General features: G+C 49.0%; 1 protein-coding gene across 7 annotated transcripts in view; it reads right to left on the reverse strand.

Annotated features, from left to right (window-relative positions):
* ANKRD26 (ankyrin repeat domain containing 26) overlaps positions 1–23823 on the reverse strand; it is a 230837-nt gene that overhangs the window by 59622 nt on the left and 147392 nt on the right. For all 7 annotated transcript variants that reach the window (XM_075345040.1, XM_075345039.1, XM_075345038.1 and 4 more), the window contains 5 exons: positions 23691–23721; positions 23287–23407; positions 15059–15272; positions 14201–14384; positions 11247–11387 (listed from right to left, as the gene is read on the reverse strand). In XM_075345040.1, the coding sequence (XP_075201155.1) occupies positions 11247–11387; positions 14201–14384; positions 15059–15272; positions 23287–23407; positions 23691–23721 (691 nt within the window). The remainder of the gene's footprint in view (positions 1–11246; positions 11388–14200; positions 14385–15058; positions 15273–23286; positions 23408–23690; positions 23722–23823) is intronic.

Raw genomic sequence — 23823 nt, forward strand, 5'->3', positions numbered from 1 at the left:
GACAGAGCCACTAACTTGTGTAAGGAGGAAGGCCGCTTGTCCCAACAGCGGAGAATGTCCAGCTGCAGGGGGCGCAGATGGAACTGGGCAAAGGGAACAGCCTCCATGGACGCCACCATTTGACCCAGCACCTGCATCAGACGCCTGAGAGTATAACGGCGGGGCCTCAGGAGAGAGCGCACCGCCAGCTGGAGTGACAGATGTTTGTTTAAGGGCAACTTCACGAGTGCCGGCAAAGTCTCGAACTGCATCCCTAGGTACGTGAGACTCTGGGTCGGAGTCAGAGTGGATTTGGGAAGATTGACAAGCCACCCGAATTGGGCTAGAGTGGCGAGAGTGAGCGAGACACTCCGCTGACAGTCTGCGCTGGATGGAGCCTTAACTAGAAGGTCGTCCAGGTAAGGGAGCACTGCCAACCCCTGGAGGTGCAGAACCGCAATCACTGCTGCCATGACCTTGGTGAATACCCGAGGGGCCGTGGCTAACCCGAAGGGGAGATCCACGAATTGGAAATGATCTTCTCCTATTGCAAAGCGTAGCCAACGCTGGTGTGAAACCGCAATGGGCACATGCAGATAGGCATCTCTGATGTCGATGGACGCCAGGAAATCCCCTTGGGTCATTGAGGCAATGACTGATTGCCGAGGCTCCATGCGAAAGTGCCGCACCCGAACATGCTTGTTGAGAAGCTTGAGATCCAGGATGGGCCGGAAGGTACCGTCCTTTTTGGGAACTAGGAAGAGGTTTGAGTAAAAACCTCTGAACCGTTCCCGGGCGGGAACTGGTACAATTACTCCGTTGGCCTGCAAGGCTGCCACGGCCTGTGAGAAGGCGGCGGCCTTGGAGCAGGGGGGAGTTGAGAGAAAAAATCTGTTTGGCGGGCTGGAAGAGAATTCTATCCTGGAGCCGTGGGAGATGATATCTCTCACCCACTGATCGGAGACTTGTTGAAACCAAGCGTCGCCAAAGTGGGAGAGCCTGCCACCGACTAAGGACGTTGCCGGAGCGGGCAGAGAGTCACGAGGAGGCTGCCTTAGTGGCAGGACCTCCTGCGGTCTTCTGTGGACGCGCTTTTGGGCGCCAGTTGGATTTCTGGTCCTTAGCTGAGTTAGCAGACGAGGCGGAGGGCTTAGAGGACGACCAGTTGGAGGAACGAAAGGAGCGAAACCTCGACTGATTCCTACCCTGGGCAGGTTCCCTGGTCTTGGTTTGTGGCATGGAAGTACTCTTCCCGCCGGTAGCTTCTTTAATAATTTCATCCAGCTGTTCACCGAACAGCCGGGACCCAGCAAAAGGGAGCCCAGCAAGGTACTTCTTTGAAGAAGCATCTGCCTTCCACTCTCGAAGCCACAAGATCTTGCGGATAACGAGGGAATTAGCCGAAGCCACCGCAGTGCGGTGAGAAGCTTCTAGCATGGCAGACATGGCATAAGATGAAAAAGCTGAAGCTTGAGAAGTTAAGGCAACCATCTCAGGCATAGATTCCCTGGTGAGGGAATGCATCTCCTCTAGAGAAGCAGAGATGGCTTTGAGAGCCCACACTGATGCAAAAGTTGGGGAAAACGCGCCCCCCGCCGCTTCATACACGGATTTGGCCAGAAGGTCAATCTGACGGTCAGTGGAATCCTTAAGGGAGGTGCCATCAGCCACCGACACAACGGTCCGGGCTGAGAGTGTAGACACCGGAGGGTCTAGCTTTGGGGAATGAGCCCACTCCTTGACCACCTCAGGTGGAAAAGGAAAACGGTCATCAGAACCACGCTTTGGGAAGAGTTTGTCAGGACAGGCCCTGGGTTTGGTCACAGCGGTCTGAAAACTGGAGTGGTTAAAGAACACACTCTTTACTCTCTTAGGCGAGGTAAACTGGTGCTTTTCTGCCAGAGAGGGATGCTCCTCTGATACTGGCGGATTGAGATCCAGTACAGAATTAATGGAAGCAATCAAGTCACTAAGATCTGAGTCACCCTCGGAAAGATCAATGGGGTACATGGAGTTAGCCTCCGAGCCCCCTGTAAAGGCATCCTCCTCATCTTGCGAGTCAGCTCTTGAATCAGAGCCGCGGGATGAGGAGGGAGAGGAAACCCTGCACCTCCTCTTAGGAGGACGGGGTCTGGGCCCTGATGATGAATCCTCTGTGAGCTCCGGTGGACGGAGGTCAGATGATAGAGATCCTAAGGGACCCTTAGCAGTAGAGGCACCCTGTGAAGGGGGCTGATGCATATTAATCAAAGTCCTGGACAGAAGTCCCATGGACTCAGCAAAAGACTGGGAGATAGACCTAGAAAAGGACTCTACCCAGGCCGGGGGTTCAGCCACAGGTGCAAAAGCAGCCTGAGAGACCACTGGGGGTGAGACTCCAGGCTGTGGCACCGCCAAGTTAGAGCAGACATCACAATGTGGATAGGTGCTCGGTTCAGGCTGCAGGAGCTTACATGCAGCACATACAGTATAAAGCTTTGGAGCCTTGCTCCTCGTGTGAGACATGCTGCTGGAGTGGGGACTCTACAAAGAGAATGAACCCCAGGGAGTATATACAGAGGTCCACAACCAGAGACCGGTTGTGGCTTACCAGACCGCTGGAAGCGGTGTTGTGTGCCCTCCAGATCCCGAAGCCCGGACCCCCAATGCACAGCTCCTCAGCAGGGATGCAGAGTGCAGGCCAGCGCAGAGTGAACCCTGTCTGAGAAAATGGCCGCCGGAGCGAAGAGAGGGGGCGGCACTTGGGGGCGTTCCTGTAGGAAAGCGGGATCTCGAGGGCCATAGAGACCTGCAGGGGAGGAGACACGCACAGCAGTGGGGAGTGTCCCTCCCCTGTGCAGGACGGCCGCCGGGAGGAGCCGTGCCTGTCCCTCTGCATGAGTGACATGCGAGGGCAGTGAACAGAAACTAGGCCTCCGGCAAAGCCAGGGCCTAAATTTGAGCGGCGAGGCCGACGCGCAGGCACCATCGGCGCGGTTCTCGGGCGAAAGCTAGAGAACCCGCCGGAAATGCCAAAATAAATACAGTAAGCACGCTCTCCCCATACAATAAAGCACAGGGACCCCCAACATATAAACATCTCAGGTACTTAGCTGCTGAGACGCAGGGCCAGGTCCCTGGGGATGAGTGCTCCGGTCCAGCAGAGTCCTAAAGGGCTGCGGATGGAGACCGGTCTCCTGCCAGGCATGGAGACCGCGCTGGCTCCCACTTCAAGCCAGAGCCCAGGAGGGATGGTGAAGGAGCACGGCATGTAAGGCTCCAGCCTTGGAAATCAACCTTACAACACCACCGACACAGTGGGGTGAGAAGGGACATGCCGTGGGTCCAGACGTGGACCCGCACTTCTTCAATCTCATTCCAAAAAGGAAAAAATCATGAGAATGCATGTGTGGATGTATGCCTCCTGAACACAAAGCGATAAACTGGCTGGGACTGGCTCACCAGGGGGTGTATAAGCTCAGAGGGAGGAGCTACACTTTTAAGTGTAGTACTTTGTGTGTCCTCCGGAGGCAGAAGCTAAACACCCAAGGTCAAGGTCTGGGTCTCCCAAAGGAACGATAAAGAAATATATATATATACATAAATATAAATATAAATATATATATATACGTAAATATAAATATAAATATATATATAAAGAGAATTTTGTTACTTACCGTAAATTCTTTTTCTTATAGTTCCGACATGAGAGACCCAGACCATGGGTGTATAGCTTCTGCCTCCGGAGGACACACAAAGTACTACACTCAAACGTGTAGCTCCTCCCTCCGAGCATATACACCCCCTGGTAGCCAGTCCTAGCCAGTTTAGTGCAAAAGCTGAAGGAGGACATCCACCCACAAGTAGAGATAGAGCAAAACCCGGAACAACCGGAACCTCTGTCTACAACAACAACAGCCGGTGAAAACACCCGGAACAAGAAACCTGCCAACAGGCAACAGGGAGGGCGCTGCGTCTCCCATGTCGGAACTATAAGAAAAAGAATTTACGGTAAGTAACAAAATTCTCTTTTTCTTCATCGTTCCTTATGGGAGACCCAGACCATGGGACGTTCCAAAGCAGTCCATGGGTGGGAATAAACAGAAAAACTGAGAAGTAGGCGAAACCTAACTTCACAAATGGGCGACAGCCGCCTGAAGGATGCGTCTGCCCAAGCTCGCATCTGCCGAAGCATGAGAATGCACTTGGTAGTGCTTCAAAAAGGTATGCAGACTAATCCAAGTGGCAGTCTGACAGACCTGCTGAGCCGTAGCCTGGGCCTGAAAGCCTAAGAGGCACCGACAGCTCTGGTCAAGTGTGCTTTGATCCCCGGCGGGAGAGGCACTTGAGTACACTGGTAGGTATCGGAAATGGCCGACCTAATCCAACGAGCCAGGGTCGGCTTAGATGTCGAGAGGCCCTTACGCTGACCAGTGGTCAGCACAAAAGAGAGGTGCACCGCCTAAGAACAGCGGTGCGAGACACATAGATCCGGAGCGCCCGCACCAGATCCAGAGTATGCAACGCCTTTTCAAAGCGATGAACAGGAGCCGGACAAAAGGAAGGCAGGGAAATGTCCCGGTTAAGGTGGAAGCAGCAACCACCTTAGGGAGAAAGTCCGGAGTCGGACGGAGAACCACCTTGTCTTGATGAAAAACCAAAAAAGGGGTGACTCCGAAGAGAGTGCAGCCAAAACAGAGACTCTCTTAAGGGAAGTTCTGGCCACTAGAAAGACCACTTTCTGTGAAAGACGAAACAAAGAAACCTCCCTAAGAGGCTCAAAGGGGGGTTTCCGGAAGCCGTGAGGACCGGATTAAGGTCCCAGGGCTCCAAAGGCCGCCGGTAAGGCGGAATGATGTGAGATGCGCCCTGCATGAAGGAGCGCACCTGAGCCAGCCGGGCGATACGCCGCTGGCACAACACTGACAGAGCCGAGACCTGTCCCTTGAGGGAATTGAGGGATAGTCCTAGCTGCAGATCGGACTGTAGAAGGGACAGGAGGGTCGGCAAGGCAAAAAGGCCAAAGGATACTTCCGAGCCCGAGTCATAGTGGAGATGACTTCAGGAGGGATACCAGAAGTCGTCAAGATCCAGGACTCAAAAGCCACGCCGTCAATCTGAGAGCCGCAGGATTCTGGCGGAAAGACGGACCTCGTGAGAGAAGGTCTGGACAGTCCGGGAGATGCCATGGCACCTCTACGGACAGATGGAGCAGGTCAGGGTGCCAAGCTCGCCTGGGTCAGTCTGGAGCAATGAGAATGACCCGGCGGCCCTCCATTCTGATCTTGCGCAGGACTCTGGGCAAGAGCTAGAGGGTGAAACACGTAAGACAGACGAAGCTGGGACCAATCTTGAACCAGTGCGTCTGCTGCAAAAGCCTGAGGATCGTGGAGCGAAGATCCACGTCCGGAGAGCCCTACTTGCGGCAGATTGACCGAAACACTACCGGATGCAGAGCCCACTCGCCGCTGTCCACGGATTGACGGCTGAGATAATCTGCCTCCCAGTTTTCCACGTCTGGGATGTGGACTGCGGATATGGTGGACTAGGAGTCCTCCGTCCACTGAAGAATGCGATGAACCTCCAACATTGCCAGGCGGCTGAGTGTCCCGCCCTGGAGGTTGATGTAGGCAAACGCTGTCGCGTTGTCTGACTGGACTCGAATGTGCCTGGCCGCCAACAGATGGTGAAAGGCTAAGAGAGCTAGATACACAGCTCTGATTTCCAGCACATTGATCCAGAGGGCTGATTCGGACGGAGTCCAAGTGCCCTGCGCTCCATGGTGGAGATATACTGCTCCCCAGCCGGATAGACTAGCATCCTGGTGAGGATCACCCGGGATGGGGCCAGGAAGGAGCGTCCCTGAGACAGAGGGGCCGAAGCCACCACTGAAACGAGCCCCTGGTCTGTGGCGAAGCCACCACCCCGTGGAAGGAGGAAGTCCGCTTGTTCCAACAGCGGAAAATGTCCAGCTGCAGAGGACGCAGATGGAACTGGGCAAGGGAATCGCTTCCATTGACGCCACCATCTGATCCAGCACCTGTATTAGGTGCCTGATGGAACAACGTCGGCCGCCAGAGGAGGGACTGCTGTTTGACTAAGGGCAGCTTCACAAGTGCCGACAGAGTCTCGAATTGCGTCCCTGGGTACGTGAACTTCTGGGTCAAAGTCAGAGTGGACTTGGACAGAATGACAAGCCACCCGAATTGGCTAGAGTGGCGAGAGTGAGCGAGGCACTCCGCTAACAGTCTGCACTGCATGAAGCCCTGACTAGAAGGCTATCCAGGACAAAAGGATCACTGCCAACCCCTAGAGGTGCAGAACCGCAATCACAGCTGCCCCGACCTTGAGAATACTCGAGGGGCCGTGGCTAACCCCAAGGGAAGAGTCGACTGATTCCTGCCCTGGACAGGTTTCCTGGTTTAGGTTTGTGGCATGGAAGAACTCTTCCCGCCAAGAGCTTCCTTAATAATTTCATCCAGTTGTTCCCGAATAGTCTGGTCCCAGCAAAAGGGAGCCCAGCAAGGAACTTCTTTGAAGAAGCATCTGCCTTCCACTCTCGAAGCCACAGGAGCCTGCGGATAGCGAGGGAATTAGCCGAGGCCACCGCAGTGCGGTTAGAGTCTTCAGCATGGCAGACATGGCATAGGATGAAAAGACTGAAGTCTGGAAGTTAAGGCAACCATTTCGGGCATAGAGTCCCTGTGAGGGAATGCATCTCCTCTAGAGAAGCAGAGATGGCTTTGAAAGCCCGAACTGCTGCAAAAGATGGGGAGAACGAGGCCCCTGCCGCCTCCATACAGATTTGGCCAGAAGGACAACCTGGCGGACAGCAAAACCTTAAGTGAGGTGCCATCAGCCACTGATACAATGGTCCGGGCTGAGAGTCTAGACACCGGAGGGTCCACCTTTGGTGAATGAGCCCACTCCTTGACCACCTCTGGTGGAAAGGAAAAACGGTCATCAGAACCACGCTTTGGGAAGCGTTTGTCAGAGCAGACCCTGGGCTTGGTCACAGTGGCCTGAAAACTGGAGTGGTTAAGGAACACACTCCTTGTTCTCTTAGGCAAGGTAAACTGGTGCCTTTTTGCCAGAGAGGGTTGCTCCTCTGATACTGGCAGATTGAGGTCCAGTACAGAATTAATGTACACAAACGAAACACTAATATCTGCGTCACCCTCGGACCGATCAATGGGGGACATGGAAAGAGTCCGAGCCCCCAGTAAAGGGATCCTCTTCGTCCTGCGAGTCAGCTCGTTGAATCAGAGCCGCGGGACGAGGAAGGAGAGGGGACCCTGCTTCTCCTGTGAGGAGGACGGGGTCTGAGACCAGAAGAAGAATCCTCTGTGGGCCTCGCTGAGCGAGCCGTAGCAGCAGAGGCGCCCTGAGAAGGGGGCTAATGCATGCTCAGCAGAGTCCGGGACAGCTGTCCCATGGAGAGAAGGATTCTACCCAAGCCGGGGGTTCAGCCACCGGAGCCGGAGCAGCCGGAGGGACCACTGGGGATGAGACTCCAGGCTGAGGCACCACCATGTTAGAGCAGGAATCACAATGTGGTTATGTGCTCGGTACAGGCAGTACGAGCCTACATGCAGTGCATATTGAGTGCAGCCTTGCAGCCCTACTTCTCGTGTGAGACATGCTGCTGAAGTGGGGGCTCTGAGCCAGAATGACCCCCAGCAGAGTATTGCAGTATATAAGCAGTATATAAGCAGTATATAAGCAGGTCCACAACCGGAGGTTGTGGCTTGCCAGACTGTTTTGACATTGTCTCTGTGCCCTCCAGATCCCACAGCCTGGAGCCCCAGAGAGATGCTGCAGTCAGCGCCGATCGCTGTGCAGACATGGCTTAAGGACGCTGAAAAAATGGCGCCGGAGCGAGGAGAGGGGGCGGGGCCTACTCTAAGAGCGGGATCCGGAGGGCCAAGGAGATATACAGGGGAGGGAATCTTTCCTCAGAGAGGAGTGTCTCTCCCCTGTGCCGAACAGCCGCTGGGCGGAGCCGCACTGTCCCTTTGCATGACTGACATGCAGGGGCAGTGAAATCGAAACTAGGCCTCAGGCGAAGCCGGGGCCTAGATTTAACAATGCGGCCGGCAAACAGGCACCATCGGCGCGGTTCTCGGGTAAAAACCAGAGAACCGGCCGGAAATCACAGCAAAGTGAAATAACACAACTCCCCACAATAAATGTACAAGGGACCCCTGAATAACGTCTCAATACTTAGCTTATGAGACGCAGGGCCAGGTCCCTGAGGAGTGATCGCTCCGTCCGGCAGGATCCTGACAGGGCTGCGGATGGAGACCGGTCTCCTGCAAAGCAGTGAGAACCGTGATGGCTCCCACTTCAAGCCAGAGCCTCAGAGGATGGTGAAGGAGCGCGGCATGTGAAGGCTCCAGCCTTGTAAAATCAACCTTAACAGCACCGCCGACACAGTGGGGTGAGAAGGGACATGCCGGGAGTCCAGATTGGACCCGCTTTTCTTCCAAATCTTTGAAATAAAAAAAATCAAAAATCAAAAATCAGAGAATGCATGTGTGTGTGTGACCTCCTGAACACAAAGCATTGAAACTGGCTAGGACTGGCTACCAGGGGGTGTATATGCTAGGAGAGAGGAGCTACACGTTTGAGTGTAGTACTTTGTGTGTCCTCCGGAGGCAGAAGCTATACACCCATGGTCTGGGTCTCCCATAAGGAACGATGAAGAAATATATATATATATATATATATATATATATATATATACATATACATATACATATATATATATATATATATATACACATACACACACACACACACATATACAGTGCCTATAAGTAGTATTCAACCCCCAGCAGATTTAGCAGGTTTACACATTAGGAATTAACTTGGCATTGTGACATTTGGACTGTAGATCAGCCTGGAAGTGTGAAATGCACTGCAGCAAAAAAGAATGTTATTTCTTTTTTTTTTTTTTTTTTTTTTTTTTAAATTGAGAAAAGTTTATTCAGAGGGACATTTATTATTCAACCCCTCAAACCACCAGAATTCTGTTTGGTTCCCCGAAAGTATTAAGAAGTATTCCAGGCACAAAGAACAATGAGCTTCACATGTTTGGATTAATTATCTCTTTTCCAGCCTTTTCTGACTAATTAAGACCCTCCCCAAACTTGTGAACAGCACTCATACATGGTCAACATGGGAAAGACAAAGGAGCATTCCAAGGCCATCAGAGACAAGATCGTGGAGGGTCACAAGGCTGGCAAGGGGTACAAAACTCTTTCCAAGGAGTTGGGCCTACCTGTCTCCACTGTTGGGAGCATCATCCGGAAGTGGAAGGCTTATGGAACTACTGTTAGCCTTCCATGGCCTTGACAGCCTTTGAAAGTTTCCACCCGTGCCGAGGCAAGGCTTGTCCGAAGAGTCAAGGCTAACCCAAGGACAACAAGGAAGGAGTTCCGGGAAGATCTCATGGCAGTGGGGACATTGGTTTCAGTCATTACCATAAGTAACGTACTCCACTGCAATGGTCTCCGTTCCAGACCAGCCCGTAAGGTACCTTTACTTTCAAAGCGTCATGTCAAGGCTCGTCTACAGTTTGCTCATGATCACTTGGAGGACTCTGAGACAGACTGGTTCAAGGTTCTCTGGTCTGATGAGACCAAGATCGAGATCTTTGGTGCCAACCACACACGTGACGTTTGGAGACTGGATGGCACTGCATACGACCCCAAGAATACCATCCCTACAGTCAAGCATGGTGGTGGCAGCATCATGCTGTGGGGCTGTTTCTCAGCCAAGGGGCCTGGCCATCTGGTCCGCATCCATGGGAAGATGGATAGCACGGCCTACCTGGAGATTTTGGCCAAGAACCTCCGCTCCTCCATCAAGGATCTTAAGATGGGTCGTCATTTCATCTTCCAACAAGACAACGACCCAAAGCACACAGCCAAGAAAACCAAGGCCTGGTTCAAGAGGGAAAAAATCAAGGTGTTGCAGTGGCCTAGTCAGTCTCCTGACCTTAACCCAATTGAAAACTTGTGGAAGGAGCTCAAGATTGAAGTCCACATGAGACACCCAAAGAACCTAGATAACTTGGAGAAGATCTGCATTGAGGAGTGGGCCAAGAGAACTCCAGAGACCTGTGCCGGCCTGATCAGGTCTTATAAAAGACGATTATTAGCTGTAATTGCAAACAAGGGTTATTCCACAAAATATTAAACCTAGGGGTTGAATAATAATTGACCCACACTTTTATGTTGAAAATGTATTAAAATTTAACTGAGCAAATTAACTTGTTGGTTTGTAAGATTTATGCATCTGTTAATAAATCCTGCTCTTGTTTGAAGTTTGCAGGCTCTAACTTATTTGCATCCTATCAAACCTGCTAAATCTGCAGGGGGTTGAATACTACTTGTAGGCACTGTATACATATACACAAACACACACTACATCCTATAACGCTGACTTAACTCCTCCACTGCGAACCGATCAAGTAATGCAAGCGGCTCATACGGAACTGGGCACTGAGCGTATCCGAGCACAGCGATGCTCACTGGAGTGGTCAGCATACGTAAAGCACCCAAACTCCAAACTCAAACTCTGATTTTCTTGTAAAGTCCATTTTCAGTACGAGCACTGAACTTTAGTACTCAGGTTCGCTCACCTCTATTTTTAAGTAGTGTTGGATCCTACTCTTTGACTTTGTAGGCTTTTAGCCTGGGAGAGGCATGTTTGCTATATATTAAATTTACGGTCCCAGGAAAGAAAGGTTGCCTTGTCATGGATTGTGGGCTCTCATGAATTGGCCAATTTGTGATCTAAGTACCTTCATTTTATAAGTATATGCAGTAATCCAGTCTAGATTTCATATATTAAAGGTCTGCATACATTTTAGCGCTTACAGAGTGCTGCTGTATTCTACTGTTTGTATATAATTTCTAATGTGTGACATAAACCTTTATTCTGAATTTACCAGGCATTTCTTGGCACAGTTATGCATCAGATCTAAGCTAAAGTGACATTCATCCATGGCGTAATGATACATCGTTCCATGGGAGTTATGGATGAATGTAATCACACAATGTTACATCATATAAATATAGCATTACTGGGGTAAGAATTTGAATGGTAGGTATATTAGAACATTTTTTCCCTCCAATTCCCAAATATATTTCTTTGTATATCAAGGAATTAATTACAGATGACTCGTTTTCATCCTAAATGTGTTGCAATCAGCGTCAAGTGAGAAATAAAAGAAATGTTTTCCTTAGTTGTAATAAAATGCTGGCTGATTGGATTAGTACCTCATCCTGTTTAATCTTTAGTTTTTTGGCTTCTTCCTCTTCATGCTTTTTCTTTAAATTATTTAAAGCACCTTCATTAAGTACTCTGGCATTGAGTTCTTGTGCATGTAACCGCTGGGCTTCATTCCGTTCTTCTTCAACCTTAAAAATAATGGGTAATAACACAATACATTTAGTGGTTACGTAAGGTGACAATTTTCATCACCTGAAAAACAATGGCTTTCAAAACTGATTATCCCCATATTCTATTCCAAGTCTATCAAGCAGGCCTCACTACTTCTATGCAGTAAATACTCACCACTAGAAGGGGTTCTCCACTACTCGGACAACCCCTTATCAATAAACACATCTGCACCCATTAATTACCGGCGCTGTTCCAGGGGTTTCGGCACTCTCTCTCCCGGGGCTCACATGTTGTTATATCATGCAAACCCTGAGCCCAATCGGCGCCGGCTTCACTGTCTCTGCCTTTGGGGCAAACATGGTGATTGAGAAGGGGTTGTCCGAGTAGTGAATAATGCCTTTAATGCAAATACACAGAGCTATAGGATGCAAGAGCTCATAAAAGCGGCTTAGATTGAAAATCAGCTCAATATGTGCAGTCAATATACTGCAATCTGAAATATACTGGTGACAATCAAAATGTTCAGCAGAGCAGTCAGTCAGTTCACCCTTACTCAGGCGTGCGATAGGACAGAAGCCTAAAAACCATCTATTCCCAATGGATGTTATACATGATATGATGACATGGAAAGTCTTTTGATGTTGATAAATAACTGTTCATGCTGCATCTAAGTGTGACTCTCAGCCTTCATCAACTTTCTTTCTGCAGAGATCATACTTTATATTAATGGAGGCTACAACAGGGAATACAGTGGAAGTGAAAGAGGAAAACTAATCTAACACATAGATGCAAAAATGGATGAAAAGAAAAAAAAAATCACATACAGAAAGATTCTTTAAAGGGTTCTTTATGGACAATTTATTTTTCTTACACAAATACATGCATTGAGGTCTAAAATTCATTTTTGCAATTTGGTTTCATTAAATATTTGTAACGATTAACTCCTATAGTGGCTGTATTACTGTCTATTGTAGGCTGCAGAATGAGTTATGGGGTTGGCACATAATCTTTATTATAACAGATGCGTTGGCAACATGATTTTGTGGCCCTTAGGGGTGCTTCACACATAGCAAGATCGCTAGTGAGATCGCTGCTGAGTCACGGTTTTTGTGACGCAGCAGTGACCTCATTAGCGATATCGCTGTGTGTGACACTGAGCAGCGATGCGGCCCCTGCTGTGAGATCGCTGCTCGTTAGACACAGCTCTGGTTCATTTTTTTGACGTTGCTCTCCCGCTGTGAAGCACACATCGCTGTGTGTAACAACGAGAGAGCAACGATCTGAATGTGCAGGGAGCAGGGAGCCGGCGTCTGGCAGCCTGCGGTAAGCTGTAACCAAGGTAAATACCTGGTAACCAAGCGAAGCCCTTTCTTGGTTACCCGATATTTACATTAGTTACTAGCACCGCCGCTCTCAGGCTGCCAGTGCCGGCTCCCTGCACACGTAGCTGGAGTACAGATCAGGTAAATAAGCACAGCGGTTTGCTTATTAATCCGATGTGTACTGTGGCTAGGAGTGCAGGGAGCCAGCGCTAAGCGGTGTGCGCTGGTAACAAAGGTAAATATCGGGTAACCAAGCCCTTGGTTACCCGATATTTACCTTACTTACCAAGTGCAGCGTCGCTTCCACGAGTCGCCGCTGGCTGGCCACTGGTGAGATCTGCCTGATTGACAGCTCACCAGCGACCATGTAGCGACACACCAGCGATCCTGACCAGGTCAGATCGCTGGTGAGATCGCTGGAGCGTCGCTAAAGTGTGACGGTACCCTTAGTATTATATTGATAAGGTTCTACTCTTATTGCCACAGTTTATCTCACAGACTGCACAGCACTTCTGTTTACACAATGGCTGATGGTGAAGGAGCAGTGACCAGACCTGTCCATCAGACATAGGGAATGAAGGTCTGTGCAGTCTGTGGGGAAAGCAGTAGCAAGAGATGCAGGAGAAGGACCTATCATATCGATATAATAGTAAGTGCCACAAAATCTTATACCCAACATATCTGTTAAAATAATAATGTAGGCCACATTATCTTTATAAGGAACCTGCCACCAGACTTTTGTGAACTAAGACTACCACATTCAGCAGCGCCTGTGCTACATTCTATAGAGGTGTATATTATCCCCCTGTATGCCCCTGATAAACCTCTTTATATTTTCAAGCGCTGTATGTAAATCTGGATGGTCCAGTCCGATGGGTATATATATCAGTATCATTGCGGCAGAGTGTATCCCTCCTCACTGTCGTCGATTGCCGTCCTTTTCCTCTGATTGATGCGAATGACACCTCCACTGTTATCTACATAAGCGGGGGAAATCTTGTGCCTGTGCATACACATCGCTGGCTCACGCATACGCACTTTGCTCTCCCTACTGTGGACAGAGCCTAAAACATAACTGTGCATGTGCAGGCCTGCAATGTGTCTGCGCAGGTGCCAGATTTCTCCCAGCTATGTGGATGACAATATAACCAGGCGAAATCTCAAAACCCAAAAATGAGAATTGGCTGCTGAGGGAAGGATGTAAACCTTCTTTCCTCAAGACATAGGATACTCCATTGTCATAGTTGAAGCCTAGGTGTAAAAAGATCATTAGAGAGAGCTCTATACTGTCCCCTGATATATTTGTAAATTGTAATAAGATCCCCCCTAAGCCTTTGTTTTCCCAAACTGAATAACCCCAAATTTGATAACCAGTCTTCGTATTACAGTCCACCTATTCCCTCAATATAAAGTTATGAAGAACATTCAAATTTAGAAGGTCTTAATAAACAAACAAAAGAAAAACAAAACATTACTTGGAGTGGAATGGAGTACAGTATGTATAATACCTGTTTCATGTTGTTCTTCAGGCTCCTCATTTCAAGTTCTAAATTTCTGAAGGTCAATTCAAGATGTTGTTTTTCCTCCATTTCTTTGCAGCACTGATCCTCCTTCTTTCTTAGCTGTTCTTTGCTCTTAACATACAACATTTCTGCACTCTTCCGTTTTTCTTCCTCTTGTTTAAGAGTAAGTCTAATATACAAACAAGGTATGGTAAGTTAGAGCAAGGCAGGACAAATCCCTTTCCCTAAAGTCAAAGTCAATAATTGGCCCAGGTAAATCCATTTAACCCGAGTTTCATCCACTCGGTGGCCAGGTGCTATATATTCCCAATACATGTGAGCTATATGGTGTTACTGACATCATCAAGCTTCCTTTTTCCTAATAGGTGAAGTTAGAGATTGCATATTTTAGGCAGAAAAAGCACTCAGAAATGGTCAAGATAACATAGCGCTGGGCTGCACTTTAATTGGTGACTGTTGACAGAGACTGATGCAGGAATCTATATACTGCAGCCAGTAAAAGGCTTTATATGACTACAGAGGGCGCGCACCTGAAAGTGGAAAGGGAGTGCTTTCTAATGAGAAAAGGTGCTTGACCTATCAGTGAACATCGCGAAGGATTGCGATAACTGCTGGTGAGGCATTAGAAGTGCTGTCTGTATGTGCTGAGGGCACAGGCTTTGTCTAGATCTTTAGTTTGGTGTGGAGCATATTGCGGTCTTGACAACTTTCTGCCTAAATGCTTGGTCTACAATTCTACTTGCAGACACGATCAACAATATTATTGTATGTGCCCTTTAAATCTTGTATGTCAAGACAATATATCTTCTAGATTTTAGAAGATGGATAAAACACAAATCTGACCTTAGATTGTTTAGGTCACTTTCCCATTCTACTTTGTGGTGGTCTAATAAAAGCTTGAGCTCTCGGTTTTCTTCCATAATTTGTTGCACTTCTTTTCGTTCTCTGCGCAATTTCTTAACTTCTCGTGACATAAGTGCACGTCGTCCCTTTTCTTTTTCTATCACTCGTTCATACTCATGTATAATATTCTGGATTTTTAAAGACTTCAATGAATCTGAAACAATAAATAAATAAATAAAATAACTGAATGAACTAATTTGATTGAACAAAGGCCAACAAGAGTGTAACCATTGTCCCTCCACACTGATTGTATGTACTACTTAAAGGGGTTTTCCCATGAACAACGTTTATTTTAAAGTTGATTTTAATCAATAGATCTTATAATAATAATTTCCACAATTGGATGTTACATAAAATGTTCCTGTGCTGAGATAATGTTATATATGTGTCACTACTAAGTACTGTGTAATGGCCGTGTCTGACCGCACAGGGACATCGTCTGATCATACCACATCTCCTGGGCCAGGGAGGAAGTAATAAAGTATACAGACATTACAGCACAGGATAGAAAATTATTCTGAGGTAAAACATTTTTAAAAAAAAACAGGTGGGAAATGTTTTACCTCAAAAAAATAATCCAATACGATCCCATGCTGTAATGTGTATATACTCTCTCTGCTTACTCCCCGGCCCAGGAGCTGTGTTATGATCAGACCATGTTCCTGTACAGTCAGACACGGCCATTACACAGTACATAGCAGGGGTACATATATAAGATTATCTCTGCACAGGAACAATTTTTTAAACACATCCAATTGTATAACTTATTATTATTATAAGATCTTTGATTAAAATCAACTTTGAAATTAACTGTGTTAGAGTGAAAACTCCTTTAAAGAGATTATCAATAATACCCAGTACATTCAGTGGCCACTGTAATACAAGCCGTTATTAAATACCGGGTAATCAAATAAACGGCCATCGATGTAATATAGGCAATGATGGCCAATAGGTTTGACATGGAAAGACAATAACCAGTCATGAATGGTGACCACAACATGGAATATTAGCTTCCAGCTCCCTATAGTATGTTTACCTGCACCTTGTGGTATTAGGGTACGTTCCCATGATCAGGGTTACTAGCATTTTAGACGCTGTGTGCTTTCACTGCGTCCAAAATGCAGAATTTCATAGTACAAGCAAAGTGAATGGATTAAGAGAAATCTCATGTGCAACGTGCTTCTTTTTTACGCTGTATAAACTAACCTGAAGAGCAGTCTGCCAAGCATGTGGAATGTTCCCATAGACTTGCATTAGATGCAGGAAATCCGAAAGGTAGGTAAAAGACACTCGTGTGTTTTGGGTGTGTTTACAAGGTGAAAAAGCACACCCAAGTCACATGTAATCCACATCTAATGTCAATACCAGGAACTTTCAAAAACCAAAACAGCTTTATTTAAAGGATTACACAACAGAGAAAAAAAATGTAGCATAAAAAAAAGAGAATTTTGTTTACTTACCATAAATTCTTTTTCTTATAGTTCCGTATTGGGAGACCCAGACCATGGGTGTTTAGCTTCTACCTCCGGAGGACACACAAAGTACTACACTTAAAAGTGTAGCTCCTCCCCCTGAGCTTATACACCCCCTGGTGAGCAGACCCAGCCAGTTTAGTGCAAAAGCTGAAGGAGAATAGCCACCCACAAGTAGAACAGAGCAAAAGCCGGAACAACCGGAGACTCTGTCCACGACAACAGCCGGTGATAACACGCGGAACAAGAAAATTGCCAACAGGCAACAGGGAGGGTGCTGGGTCTCCCAATACGGAACTATAAGAAAAAGAATTTACGGTAAGTAAACAAAATTCTCTTTTTCTTTATCGTTCCTTTGGGAGACCCAGACCATGGGACGTTCCAAAGCAGTCCCTGGGTGGGAAATAAACCGAAAAAAAGGCAAGAAGTAGGCAGAACCTAACTTCACAAATGGGCGACAGCCGCCTGCAGGATGCGTCTGCCCAAGCTCGCATCTGCCGAAGCATGAGCATGCACTTGGTAGTGCTTTGAAAAGGTATGCAGGCTAGTCCAAGTGGCAGCCTGACAGACTTGTTGAGCCGTAGCCTGGTGCCTGAAAGCCCAAGAAGCACCAACAGCTCTGGTCGAATGTGCCTTGATCCCCGGCGGGGGAGGCACCTGAGAACTCTGGTAGGCGTCTGAAATGGTCGATCTAATCCAACGGGCTAAGGTCGGCTTAGAAGCAGAGAGGCCCTTGCGCCGACCTGTGGTTAGCACAAAAAGAGAAGTACACCGCCTAAGAGCAGCAGTGCGAGACACATAGATCCGGAGCGCACGCACCAGATCCAGAGTATGCAGCGCTTTTTCAAAGCGATGAACAGGAGCCGGACAAAAGGAAGGTAGGGTAATGTGCTGGTTAAGGTGGAAAGGAGAGACCACCTTAGGAAGAAAATCCGGAAAATCCGGAGTCGGACGGACGGAGAACCACCTTGTCTTGATGAAAAACTAAAAAAGGTGACTCCGAAGAGCCAAATCAGAGACTCTCCTGAGGGAAGTTATGGCCACCAGAAAAACCACTTTCTGTGAAAGACGATGCAAAGAGACCTCCCTAAGAGGCTCAAAGGGGGGGTTTCTGCAAAACCGTGAGAACTAAATTAAGGTCCCAGGGATCCAAGGGCCGCCGGTAAGGCGGAATGATGTGAGACGCGCCTTGCATGAAGGTGCGGACCTGAGCCAGCCGAGCGAGACGCTGCTGGAACAGAACTGACAGAGCTGAGACTTGTCCCTTGAGAGAGTTGAGGGACAGTCCTAGCTGCAGACCGGACTGTAGAAAAGACAGAAGGGTCAGCAAGGAGAAAGGCCAAGGAGGATGGTCAGTAGAGCGACACCAGGACAGGAAAATTTTCCAAGTCCTGTGATAGATCTTAGCGGAGGAAGACTTACGGGCCCGAGTCATAGTGGAGATGACTTCAGGAGGGATACCAGAAGCCGTCAAGATCAAGGACTCAAGAGCCACGCCGTCAATCTGAGAGCCGCAGAATTCAGGCAGAAAAACGGACCTTGTGAGAGTAGGTCTGGACGGTCCGAGAGATGCCACGGCATCTCTACGGACAGATGGAGCAGGTCTGGATACCAAGCTCGCCTGAACCAGTCCGGTGCAATGAGGATGACTCGACAGCCCTCCATTCTGATCTTGCGCAGAACTCTGGGCAAGAGAGCTAGAGGGGGAAACACGTAGGACAGACGAAACTGGGACCAGTTTTGAACCAGTGCGTCCGCGGCGAATGCCTGAGGGTCGTGGGAGCAAGCCACGTAAACGGGAACCTTGTTGTTGTGACGGGATGCCATTAGGTCCACGTCCGGAGTGCCCCATTTGCGGCAGATTGACTGAAACACTGCCGAGTGCAGGGACCACTCGCCACCGTCCACGGTTTGACGGCTGAGATAATCTGCCTCCCAGTTTTCCACGCCTGGGATGTGGACTGCGGATATGGTGGACCTGGAGTCCTCCGCCCATTGAAGGATGCGTTGTACTTCCATCATTCCCGCCTTGGTGATTGATGTAGGCAACCGCTGTCGCGTTGTCTGACTGGACTCGAATGTGCCTGCCCGCCAACAGGTGGTGAAAAGCTAGGAGAGCTAGAAGCACGGCTCTGGTTTCCAGCACATTGATTGAAAGGGCTGACTCGGACGGAGTCCAAGTGCCCTGCGCTCTGTGGTGGAGATATACCGCTCCCCAGCCGGATAGACTGGCATCCGTGGTGAGAATCACCCAGGATGGGGCCAGGAAGGAGCGCCCCTGGGACAGGGAGAGAGGTCGAAGCCACCACTGAAGAGAGCTCCTGGTTTGTGGAGACAGAGCCACTAACCTGTGTAAGGAGGAAGGCCGCTTGTCCCAACAGCGGAGAATGTCCAGCTGCAGGGGGCGCAGATGGAACTGGGCAAAGGGAACAGCCTCCATGGACGCCACCATTTGACCCAGCACCTGCATCAGACGCCTGAGGGTATAACGGCGGGGCCTCAGCAGAGAGCGCACCGCTAGCTGGAGGGACTGCTGTTTGACTAAGGGCAACTTCACAAGTGCCGTCAAAGTCTCGAACTGCATCCCTAGGTACGTGAGACTCTGGGTCGGAGTCAGAGTGGATTTGGGAAGATTGACCAGCCACCCGAATTGAGCTAGAGTGGAGAGAGTGAGCGAGACACTCCGCTGACAGTCTGCGCTGGATGAAGCCTTGACTAGAAGGTCGTCCAGGTAAGGAATCACTGCCAACCCCTGGAGGTGCAGAACTGCAATCACTGCTGCCATGACCTTGGTGAATACCCGAGGGACCGTGGCCAACCCGAAAGGGAGAGCCACGAATTGGAAGTGATCTTCTCCTACTGCAAAACGTAGACAACGCTGGTGTGACACTGCAATTGGCACATGCAGATAGGCATCTCTGATGTCGATGGATGCCAGGAAATCCCCTTGGGACATAGAGGCAATGACTGATCGCAGAGACTCCATGCGAAAGCGCCGCACCTGAACATGCTTGTTGAGAAGCTTCAGATCCAGGATGGGCCGGAAGGTACCGTCCTTTTTGGGAACTAGGAAGAGATTTGAGTAGAAACCTCTGAACCGTTCCCGGGCGGGAACCGGTACAATTACTCCATTGGCCTGTAAGACTGCCACGGCCTGTGAGAGGGGGGGGGAGTTGAGAGAAAAAATCTGTTTGGCGGACTGGAAGAGAATTCTACCCTGTAGCCGTGGTAGATGATATCTCTCACCCACTGATCGGAGACGTGTTGAAACCAAGCGTCGCCAAAGTGGGAGAGCCTTCCACCGACTAAGGACGTTGCTGGAGCGGGCAGATAGTCACGAGGAGGCTGCCTTAGTGGCAGCAGCTCCTGCGGTCTTCTGTGGATGCGCTTTTGGGCGCCAGTTGGATTTCTGGTCCTTGGCTGAGTTAGCGGATGAGGCCGAGGGCTTAGAGGACGACCAGTTGGAGGAACGAAAGGAACGAAACCTCGACTGATTCCTACCCTGGGCAGGTTTCCTGGCTTTAGTTTGAGGCATGGAAGTACTCTTCCCGCCAGTAGCTTCCTTAATAATTTCATCCAGCTGTTCTCCGAACAGCCGGGACCCAGCAAAAGGGAGCCCAGCAAGGTACTTCTTTGAAGAAGCATCTGCCCTCCACTCTCGAAGCCACAAGATTCTGTGGATAGCGAGGGAATTAGCCGAAGCCACCGCAGTGCGGTGAGAAGCCTCCAGCATGGCAGACATGGCATAAGATGAAAAGGCCAAAGCTTGGGAAGTTAAGGCATCCATTTCGGGCATAGATTCCCTGGTGAGGGAATGCATCTCCTCTAGAGAAGCAGAGATGGCCTTGAGAGCCCACACTGCTGCAAAAGTCGGAGAAAACGCGGCCCCCGCCGCTTCATACACGGATTTGGCCAGAATGTCAATCTGGCGGTCAGTGGAATCCTTAAGGGAAGTGCCATCAGGCACCGACACAACGGTCCGGGCTGCGAGCCTAGACACCGGAGGGTCTACCTTTGGGGACTGAGCCCACTCCTTGACCACCTCAGGTGGAAAGGGAAAACGGTCATCAGAACCACGCTTTGGGAAGCGCTTGTCAGGACAGGCCCTGGGCTTGGTCACAGCGGCCTGAAAACTGGAGTGGTTAAAGAACACACTCTTTGCTCTCTTAGGCAAGGTAAACTGGTGCTTTTCTGCTAGAGAGGGTTGCTCCTCTGATACTGGCGGATTGAGATCCAGTACAGAATTAATAGAAGCAATCAAGTCACTAAGATCTGAGTCACTTTCGGACAGATCAATGGGGCACATGGAGTTAGCCTCCGAGCCCCCTGTAAAGGCATCCTCCTCATCCTGCGAGTCAGCTCTGGAATCAGAGCCACGGGAGGAGGAGGGAGAGGGAACCCTGCGTCTCTTCTTAGGAGGACGGGGTCTGGGCCCTGATGATGAATCCTCTGTGAGCTCCGGTCCTGAGGGACCCCTAGCAGCAGAGGCACCCTGTGAAGGGGGCTGATGCATATTCATCAACGTCCTGGACAGAAGTCCCATGGACTCAGCAAAAGACTAGGAGATAGACCTAGAAAAGGATTCTACCCAAGCCGGGGGTTCAGCCACAAGAGCAGGAGCAGCCTGAGAAACCACTGGGGGTGAGACTCCAGGCTGTGGCACCGCCAAGTTAGAGCAGGCATCACAATGTGGGAAAGTGCTCGGTTCAGGCAGCAGGAGCTTACATGCAGCGCATACAGCATAAAGCTTTGGGGCCTTGCTCCTCGTGTGAGACATGCTGCTGGAGTGGGGGCTCTGCCAGAGAATGAACCCCAGAGAGTATATACCAAGTTCCACAACCAGAGACCAGTTGTGGCTTACCAGACCGCTGGAGCGGTGTTGTGTGCCCTCCAGATCCCGAAGCCCGGACCCCCAAGCACAGCACCTCAGCAGAGATGCTGCAGACCAGCGCTGCAATGACTGATCGCAGAGAGGACGCTGAGAAAATGGCCGCCGGAGCGAAGAGAGGGGGCGGGACTTGCTTGAGGAGCGGGATCTGGAGGGCCATAGAGACCTACAGGGGAGGGGACACACACTGCAGTGGGGGAGTGTCCCTCCCCTGTACAGAACGGCCGCCGGGAGGAGCCGAGCCTGTCCCTCTGCATTAGTGACATGCGAGGGCAGTGAAAACAGAAACTAGGCCTCCGGCAAAGCCGGGACCTAAATTTGAGCGGCGCGGCCGACGCGCAGGCACCATCGGCGCGGTTCTCAGGCGACATCTAGAGAACCCGCCGGAAATGTCAGTAAACACAATGTCAGTAAACACAATAAACACACTCCCCCAACAATAAAGTACAGGGACCCCGAAATCTAAACGTCTCAGGTACTTAGCTTGCTGAGACGCAGGGCCAAGTCCCTGGGGATGAGTGCTCCGGTCCAGCAGGGTCCTGAAGGGCTGCGGATGGAGACCGGTCTCCTGCCAGGCATGGAGACCGTTCTGGCTCCCACTTCAAGCCAGAGCCCAGGAGGGATGGTGAAGGAGCACGGCATGTAAGGCTCCAGCCTAGGAATCAACCTTACAACACCGCCGACACAGTGGGGTGAGAAGGGACATGCCGAGGGTCCAGACGTGGACCCCACTCTTCAATCTCGTTCCAAAAGGAAAAAATCATATGAGAATGCATGTGTGGATGTATGCCTCCTGAACACAAAGCGATAAACTGTCTGGGTCTGCTCACCAGGGTGTGTATAAGCTCAGGGGGAGAAGCTACACTTTTAAGTGTAGTACTTTGTGTGTCCTCCGGAGGTAGAAGCTAAACACCCATGGTCTGGGTCTCCCAAAGGAACGATAAAGAAAAGTAATAAAAAAAAAACGCAAGTAAACTAAGATGCGGACATGGTGCAAAAATTCTGCAGCGACAAAAACTCAACTGATCCTAATAGTGGGAACGTAGGCTGAAACAGTCGGATAAAAAAAAAAAAAAAAAATTAACCCCCTTCTCAACCAGATGCTTTTAATGTTTTTGCAATTTAGTTTTTTCCCTCCCCTTCATGCAGGAGCCATAATATTTTTATGTCAAAAGAACTTTTTTGTGTGACAAATTGGAGTTTTGAATGACACTGTATTATGTAGTGATGGCATATGCTATGGCAGAAGACCTTGGTTGTCACCTCAATAAATCATATAGGAACCTCAGAGGTCGAACACATAATCTAAAAACGGAATATATGTCCAACCAAGACAGTCCTTATACTACGCTGGTATGATTTATTGAGGTGAGCTCAAAGTTTCCCTGACATGACAAGTACTATTGCTACATAAATGAAAGGAGCAGGCAGACAGGAGTAACGTCGTGAGCATGGAATAGTCCCTGCAAGCACCATCAGTACAGGATATTCACGTATCCTCCCTCCTTCTGTGGGATGAATACAAGCCGCACGTGCCGACCAGCAGCTTACAGCTAGGCCTAAGCCATTATAAAGGATACATCAGGGGCAACATTATCACTTTACGTCTGCACAGCACCATTATTTTAAAGCACATCCGATTATGAAAATGCTTACATTTGGATTATCTATTGATTAAACAGCACTTTTGTTCATGGGACAACCACTTTAATACCACTTAGGACTGGTAGGAATGTTCCTATCATCTGACCATATAACAAAGTGTATTGCTGATGAATTTAATGACATCTTCATTATGCTTCCATTACCTTGGCCATCAAGGTTGAGTTGTTTGATCAGCAACATGGCGTTTGTGAAAGCTGAAGTGGGCAATTCGGAATCATCAGTGCCGGTATCAGAGGACTGAGAGTAGTCAGCCATGTCTTCACTCTGTGTAAGACAATATTCACTTTAAGCCATATTATTTATAACTTGTTTCCTACTTATGAACAGTATAGCACAGATTACACAAGAGGCCGTTCCTGTATAGCACTTTACCTAACATCCTATATGGTGCTTATGTAGATCAGCTCCCAAGTCACCCTCCCTCCCACTACTGAATAGGGAAAATCATGGCTAAAGGAAAAATGCGATGCTGTCGCTTTGCAAACAAGTAAATAATACAAAATATGTTTCATCAGTTATGTATACGTTGTCACACAATTCCATTCACCTTTTGTTTTCCTGTGTGTTTATTAGATGATCTGAAAGAAATATAACAGACAATTAAAACAAGATTTCATTGACATGAGCAGCTGCTCAAGCAAACAAGATTTTAGGGTGTATAAAAAGAGAGATTAGATCCC

Source organism: Anomaloglossus baeobatrachus, chromosome 4 (assembly GCF_048569485.1).
Source record: "Anomaloglossus baeobatrachus isolate aAnoBae1 chromosome 4, aAnoBae1.hap1, whole genome shotgun sequence".
NCBI lineage: Eukaryota > Metazoa > Chordata > Amphibia > Anura > Aromobatidae > Anomaloglossus > Anomaloglossus baeobatrachus.